Here is an 8,134-nt window from a genome sequence, read left to right as displayed (position 1 = left end):
AGAAATCAAAGAGAAGAAAGGTAGTAGTCAAGGAAAAAAGAAAGAAAAAAGATTACGGGAGCTAAATATACAGTGAAGAGAGCTTGGCCAAGCATCGAAGAAGGGCAGATGTGTTTCCAAATAGGGGTGGTGGTTTTAGATATGTCAGAAAGTACAGTTCCAAATGATCGGTGGAAAATAAAGGCTATTTAGACTGGGCGCAGCAGAATAAGAGGGTTCACTGGAGAATCAAACTGAGGAACAGGACTTTCAGCAACATGGAAGCCCTACTGCCTCAACTCCAGGTTTTCTGGACCAAGTGTTGGCACCAACGATGGAAACTCTTGCCGTAGTTTCAGGACCCTGGACCAAATAGAGTCTTTCCATTTTGACTTTATAATTCTGAACACAGCCTTCAATGGAACAATCTCGGTGAAAGACTTGTCACTTTCCTTAGTTTATCCTCAGGTAACCACTTTCCTTGCCATCTAACGAAGCATGAGATATTCTGGACGACTCCCACAACCGGAGGGAAATGTGGCTCCTATAACTACACCACTCCTGTGAGGCAGAGGAATCTGACCAAAAAAATTTTTTTAATGTTTATTTATTTATTTTGAGAGAGAGAGAGAGAGAGAGAGAGAGAGAGAGAGAGAACGTGAGCGGGGAGGGGCAGAGAGAGAAGGGGAGAGAAAATCCCAGGCAGGCTCCACCCTGTCAGTGCAGATCCAGCCACGAGACTCGAGCCCACGAACCGTGAGATCATGACCTGAGCTGAAAGCAAGAGTCAGACGCTTGGGGAACCTACGTGGCTCAGTCAGTTGAACGTCTGAGTTGGGCTCAGGTCATGATCTTGTGGTTCTTAAGTTCGAGCCCCACATCGGCAAGCCCTGCCATCTGTGCTGGCAGCTGGAGCCTGCTTTGGATTCTTTCTCCCTCTCTCTCTCCCCCTCCCCTGCTCGCACGCTGTCTCTCTCTCAAAAATAAATAAACATTAAAAAAAAAATTTAAGAGTAGGACACTTACCCGACTGAGCCACCTCGGCGCCCCAAGAATCTGACAAATGTTTAGCGAAGGTGAATCTTGGGAAAAGAAATGTCATGATGCCCAAGTCGGATCAGAATCATTCCCCACTTCTAGAGGCTCATTGCTTGGCCTCATGAAGGACCCGAGATGAAGTTCATATCAAATGTTGGGTTATGTCACTCAGACAATGAGCAACAGGGGCTCAGGAAAGGGTCAGGTGAGTGAATGGGCCCCGATAATAATATTAATGAGAACATTATTTAATGAGTGCTTCCAATGTGCAAGGAGCCATACCAAGTGCTTTACACACTGTGTCCCATTTCATCCTCACAGTGATCCTGGGGTAGGCACTATTACTATCCCCATTTCACAGATGAGGAAGGTAAGGTTCAGAGATGTGAATTCACTTGCCCATTGAGAGGTGGATCTGGGATGTCAACTTGGGCAGACCAACTCCTGAGGCCAGAGAAGGTCTCATGTCACAGGTAGGACTTGAACTGGGCCCAGGGGTAGTATGTGGATGGGCTGACCAGAGGAGAGGCAAAGCAGCACAGTGATAGCTATGAGTGGTTAAGAGCAAGGGTGGTGTAGACCTTGGTTGAGTCCGGCCTTTATCAGTTACTAGCATTGGGATCTGGGGCATGGATCTTGAGCAGCTCGTGCCTCAGTTTCATCATCTGTAAAGTAGGGATGGCCACAGTGCCCAAACTCATAAGATTGTTGGTAGCATTTCATGAGATCATGCTTGTGAAGTGCCTAGAACGGTGCCCGACCTATGGCAAGCATTCAATAAATACAAAGCTTACTGACATAGGAGAAATAGCTCAGGCCGCATCACCCTCGGTTAGTTCTAAGGAGCCTGGAGGTTACCTACTGGGGAAGAGCCAACGGAAGTGAGTTCCGCTGAAGGCAGAGGAGACAGAATTTGATGGGAGTTGGAGTGTGTATCAGCTGCTGTCCATGTGAACAGCTCTGTGCCAGCAGAAGGAGATTCGGCACGCTCCTCAGAGTCAGAGCACTGTCACTTGGCCATTGAGCAAAGGCCTAGGAAAATAAATATAACAGATGAGTATCCGGAAAGAGGAGGTGTGGGAAGGCCAACCTCAAGACGGGGAAGAAGAGCAGAGAAACAGAAGAGCTACTCTTAGAATTCCTTTATTGCCCAACATTTCCCTTCTGTCCCTGCCATGCAGAGCAATGGCAGACAGTAGCCCAAGAGCCGGGATTCACCGGCTTTGAAAGGATGCTTGCCTGCCCAGTTTCCAGCCATTCACAAACGCTTCCCAAAGACAAACCCTTGCCAACACCCTACTCTAAAACTGACCCACCTCTCGGGAGGTGAGGCCAGGGCTCACCACTGAATGGGCCCCATTGTCCTCCCAAGTGTCTGTGGGTCCAGATGCCTTTGGCCTGGAGGTGGTTCCACCGTGGCCTGCAGTGCGGTCTGCCTGCAGACTTTGATTCACTCCAGGGACAACACTCAGAAAAATGAAACAGGCAACACATGCGATTCCAGGAGCTCCTGCCAGACGCATACTCTGTTTTTCCATCATTTCTCTCCTCCCCCTCAGGAGGGAGCCTCCTTTGGCATTTGGTGTATAAAAACTCAAAATCACCAGCAGGACGAGCACCTGATAAGGAGCGAGGCATTGCCCAACAGTTACCAGGAAGAGGTGTCTTTGTTCCTGTTTCAAGCCCTTGACACCGCTAACAGCTCTAATTACTGAATTTGCCATGGGATGTAAAATAAAACCACATTCCAGAAACCGTGTAGTCTCCCGGGAGAGAAATGTAGGGAGAGGTGCCCAGGGTTGCAGGAACGTGTTCTTTCATTTCTGGTCCCTAACCTTGGCAGCTCTTTGGAGAATGTAACAGTACCTTCTTTATGTGCATGGAGAAGGCCACTTTTGCACATGTAAGGATCTATCTCCCTACCTGGATCCACAAATATGGTCTGTGTATTTGACTAAGTTGCGTGCAAAGCATGCTTCTTAAGAACGTTAGGATCTTACTAATTCACCCAAGCCCTTTTGGGGGGGGGGGCGGAATGAGAGCTTCACAAGTTCCTGAGGCTACAAGCACAACAAAATAGAACTTCTTCCAGCCTAATTTAACTATAAAATCTGATGATGTAACACCCACCCAGATCCACATCACAAACCAAAGTGACATCACAAATACTAGGGACAATGGTTCAAAACTGCCTGTGTGTGAGCCAAAATCCAAACAAACTGCAAATTGCTCATATATGACTGAGGCAGAGAAAGACAGGTGACTAGAAATATTAAAACAAAACAAAGCAAAACAACCACCAAAAAAAGCAAAAGAGAAAAAGGGAAAAGGAAATACATACTTCTTCCCCCTACTAAGCTAGATAAAATAAAATTTAAGGCAACCGAAACAATGGTAAGGTGATTTTATTTTTTTTACCGATGACGTTTCTTAGAAGGCCAGGTCTCTTTAAATGTGTGCTTCTAATCTATCCAAATTGTTCTCTTGTTCTTGGCTGGTCCCAGGAAATGGAGGTCAGCATCATTTACCTTGTGCTTTTGCCTTTATGGAACCCAGTATTTCTTGAGCAGCCTTTCTTGGCCCATGGCGGTCTGGTTAAGAATTATATTTAGGGTTTGGCAGAACTTTACCTGCTGTTCTTTCTGTGTTGCGGCATGGTGGAGGGGTGACTGCAGTTCCTAGAGGAGTGTTGAGTGATCTCATTTCCATTCCTTTCCCGCCACGGTTCCCTAAGCTTTCCAGTAGACAGGAATTGTCTCTGATTCCTTGTAAGTGCTTCCCAAACCTCCACTTCCAGCCTCCAGAACAAGCATTGCTATGTTCTCTGACAGCCTGAATATCATCGTGACCTTGTTTCTGTACTTGGTACAAAAAGCTTTGGTGAGCAGGAGACCAGATGGATAGAAAGATTTCTAAGAGCTGTGTAGAAGGAATGATGTGTAAAAAGATGTTAATACTTTGCCAAAGTGGACCTTCTAGTCTCTGCTTGGGAACTGGTCTTTTTTTAATTCCTTTTTCTCCCTTTGTAATTCTAGCATCCAATCTACGTGAGACGAGACTCCAGCATCCCCACCTATGGGCTCCGTCAGTCCATCCTACTGAACACCAGGCTTCAGGACTGCTATGTGGACTCACCGGCTCTCACCAACATCTGGACGGCCAGAATGTGTGCAAAGCAGAACATCAGGACCCCAGCACCAGGTAGCACCTCTTCTTGGGAAGTTGTAAAGAATCCGTTAATTGCCAGTTCTTTCTCCCTGATTAAGCTGGTGCTCAGGCGACAACTTAAGAATAAGTGTTGCCCAGGACCACGCAAGTTTGAAGAAAAGCCCTCGAAGGGATTAAAACCCAAGGACAATTCAGCAACAAAAGCCATGCATCGGTGCGGGATAAGAAACTCCATCAGTTCCAAGGGCAAACGGCCAGTGGGGCAGCACTCAGGCTCACCGAGGCTCAGGAGGTCTGCAGGAGGCGTCAACAAGGTACATGGTGGCTGTGGTGGAGGAAATGGGACGGAGTGGGGACAGGGAAACGTAAGCTAGGGAACATTTAATGCTTAAGTGATTTATATAGAGTGAAGGAAAATCCTAAAGTTAAAGACAGGGCTGTGGGGGGCGGTGGTGGAGGGTGGGGATGTGGGCAGCAGCATGCTATAGTGGAGAGAGTACCAGATCTGGGCTCATGCTGTTTACACCCTGCCTGGTTCTATGGGAGGATGAAGCGGCTTTCATAAGCACGGGCAGAAGGATCTTGATGCAAAGGGAAAACAAGGGTGGGAAAAGCCCGGATACGGGTAGCGCCCTTACGCACACACACCGAACACCAAGAGGTGAGCTGCAGATCTTGCTGTGAACTTCCACCTGGAGAACCTGGCCTCCCAAGAGGTCCATCACTCCATGGGGCCAGCAGAGCTCAGACTGCACCCTGGAGCTAAGCTGTCTGGCTTCAGATTCCAGCTCTAACTATAATTGAGGAGAACCGTGGGCTTAGCCTCTCTCTGCCTCTGTCTTCTTCATCTATAAAATGGGGAATAATGGCCCTTCCCCCACAGGGTTTCACGATTAAGCTAATAGAGTGCAAAGGGTAAATGCTTAACATCCTGCATGGCATTCAATAGATGACAGGATGGTTATTAACCTTCTAACTGTGTGGCCTTGGGCAAACCAATTCCGATTTCCTTGCCTGTCAAACCGTCCCCTGCTGACCTTACAGGGTTATGGGGGAACGCACGCAGTGGCATACATGAAGGAATTCAGTAAACTAGAACACGCTAGACAAATGTTGGTTGTGGCTGTAACCAAGACTCTGGGACACAAATCCCAGATAATTATTCTGAGCTCCCTTCTCAAGTTTTAGCTTTGACTTCTCTGCTTTCTTCCTGGCTAGAGTAAAGAAAGTTCAAAGGAGAAAAAAGTAACAGTCCGCCAAGATCTTGAGAAGAGATATGCCGAACATGTGGCTGCCACCCAAGCATTACCCCGGAACATTGGGACAGCAGCCTGGAAGGGCCGAGCGTTGTTTCCTGAAACCAGACAGAGACGGCAGTTGTCCGAGGACAAGCTGACCATCCACGGCCTCTCCACAGAGGGTTACAGGGCTCTGTACCACTCTGTGGTTGAGCCGATGCTATGGAATCCTTCAGGGACCCCCAAGAGGTACAGCTTGGAGCTGGGCAAGGCCATCAAACAAAAGCTCTGGGAGGCTCTGTACAGCCAGGCCGCCAGTCCTGGAGGTGCTCAGGACCCAGTGCCTGGCAGGAGGCAGCTGGAGGTCCATGAGGAGCCTGTGCCCAAGAAATGGCCCAAGTTAAAGAGAGAGAAATAGAACTGGAGCTCACGGGCTTAGGATATTCTCTGCTAGATGTCTGAAAAATAAACACCACTTTGCACCTTCCACATAATCTCAGAGTGCTTTACAAATTAGTAACTCCCTCCCTGGGACACAAGACAAATGGGTACGAGATTCATTTCATACTGACAGCCCCTCTCCACTCTCATGATGAGGTCATCTCGACGGCTAAATGCTTGCCATCTCTTCCCTACAAGCCCCCTTTCCTTAATAGGGGTTTGAGGGGTCTCTCGTCTCTCGGTCTTCCAGGTAAGAAAAGGCCAGGCAGAGGAAGTCAACAGTTTATATCCAGCCCATGTTCCTTATTTTAAAAAGGGGACTACTGTTCCCCTCACCCCTCCACATAGTGTTGAGCAGAAAAACTACCATTACCTCAAGGACATAATCCCACACCCTATCAGATGCTCTCTCATGACACCATCACCCCAGTGCCCAACAACCTGAACTCTATGGTAACAGGACAGGAAATCACACAGGTGCTCACGTGAACAAGTTGAAGTTAAAGGCCCTGCTTCATGTAAACTTCTTCTTGGTGGAATCTGTAGGCCTTTACCCAATAGAGCAATGACAACATGTAACACGTACTTGATAAAATTGTATTTTTTTTTTTTACAGTCATTTGTACAATTTGTTACAAAACCATAGAAGACTACAACTTGTTTTAAATCATTTTTGGTCGGCAAATATGTAAAATCTGTGTGCAATTATCATGTATTTACAGGGCCTCATGTTAGTCATTTTCAATGATTATGCCAACAATGTCACACTCTCCACATAAGACATGGCTTAAGATAAATATATTAGTAAATAAATATTCTGAGAACATATTTCCATAAATGAAATGTGCTGCTATACATATACAGAATATACATAAGTTGTTTTCTAGCCTTTAAAACATTTTAAAAAATGGTAATGTTGGAGAAGGAGCCCTTAGACCATTTCATTACAAAATCTTTACAGCAAAGTCTTTACAAAATATCTTTTAAGTGCTATGGGAGAAGGTAAAAAAAATTTTTTTTTAAAAATAGTATCTTGTTAGACCAACACAATAGAGTTTATATAAAGAATAGAAAAAGGTCTGTTTAAAAAATAATACTCTTGATTAGTAATTATTTTTTAGACCTCATTTAAAAAGCATTAGTCATGCATGAGCTTTGAGTAGAAACTAGCAGCACGTAAGGGAGGAGGGTCTGAGCGGTGGGACAGCAGATTGGGCTTTATAAAATGGCTTGGGTTCAACAGAGGCGGGAGAGACTGAGTCAGAGCCAGCATATTGAGGCTGTGTCCTATCACAAAGAGGTACCTTGTTGATCAGAAGACCATTTTTAACTGGTTCCAACACTCTTCAGTTTACATGTCTGTCTGTCCCATACCCAGGGCTGGGCCAGGGGACTTCGGCTTGGGGGGGGAGGGGGGCGGTTCTCAATGGAAAATGTGATGCTCCCAGTTTCCAAGGCTATATGACCCCAGCACACCACTGAGAGGCCACCGACAAAGGTACTTGTCATTATTATTGGAGTCTTATAACTTCGAAGAAGACATTCCTTTCCATTTGAATGCCTAGGCAATATACTTGGGTTACCACTACATTCTGGTGACCTCCTTGTCTGGTGGGCCAACACAAATTTAAGACAATGGCTGATACTTAAAGTTTTAACATTTCATTTTCCTGTTTCTACCACCCTGTAAACTATAGCAATTAAATGTTTCTTTTTGCCATCTGTAATTATTATTGCTCTTTCAAATGAAAATCAGACACATTTATGTTAATAAGCCCCGTTGAAGCCACATTATCTACTCATCTATTTATTGCTTAAGGCTGTTGAGGAGTAGTTTTCCAAGCAGGGCTAAAGAAAGCCACTTTGGGGCTACGGTTTCAAAGAGTATGCACTCAAAGGCATTAAAAACAAAACAAAAAACAAAACCACAAACAACAACAAGAAAATCTCAACAATGAGAAGCTGGTTTTTGCAACCCATGTTAGAAGCCATGCCCCCCATCCTTCCCCTAAAACCACGTAATGCAAGCTGTTGTCCCCAGCAGCTGCTACTCCTGGCCGGAGAAATAAAGGCGGCCCGGATCACATGTCAACAGCTTAGGCGCTTCCCACACCCTCGCCAACAGGTGTGCTGGGCATCAGCCCGGGGTGGGGGGGAGCAGCCCCCAAGGGACTATACCTCAGGGACTGGAGGACACATCTCACCATGGTGAGTTCCTAAATGGCAAATGGCTCCATCAGTTGATGTTGGAATTTCTGTCAAAATCTGGC

At 46.2% G+C, this 8,134-nt stretch overlaps 1 protein-coding gene across 2 annotated transcripts; it reads left to right on the top strand.

Moving 5' to 3' along the window:
- The first annotated feature begins 3,203 nt into the window (after positions 1-3,203).
- CD3H22orf31 (chromosome D3 C22orf31 homolog) lies at positions 3,204-5,931 on the top strand. Of its 2 annotated transcripts, none has more exons than XM_049619793.1 (3): positions 3,204-3,276; positions 4,053-4,499; positions 5,404-5,931. In XM_049619793.1, exons 2-3 carry the CDS (start codon positions 4,182-4,184, stop codon positions 5,839-5,841), a joined length of 756 nt encoding a protein of 251 aa, XP_049475750.1. In that variant the 5' UTR covers positions 3,204-3,276; positions 4,053-4,181; the 3' UTR covers positions 5,842-5,931. The 2 variants fall into 2 exon arrangements, with proteins under 2 accessions (XP_049475750.1, XP_049475749.1); XM_049619792.1 differs by having other exon boundaries at positions 3,229-3,411.
- The last annotated feature ends 2,203 nt before the right edge of the window (positions 5,932-8,134 follow it).

This window comes from Panthera uncia, assembly GCF_023721935.1.
Source record: "Panthera uncia isolate 11264 chromosome D3 unlocalized genomic scaffold, Puncia_PCG_1.0 HiC_scaffold_8, whole genome shotgun sequence".
In the NCBI taxonomy this organism is placed as follows: domain Eukaryota; kingdom Metazoa; phylum Chordata; class Mammalia; order Carnivora; family Felidae; genus Panthera; species Panthera uncia.
This window is presented reverse-complemented; position numbering and strand designations above follow the sequence as displayed.

Coding starts and splice junctions, on each gene's coding strand:
- CD3H22orf31 (XM_049619792.1), top strand. Junction 4,500..5,403: donor CTGCAGGAGGCGTCAACAAG/GTACATGGTGGC, acceptor CTTCCTGGCTAG/AGTAAAGAAAGTTCAAAGGA.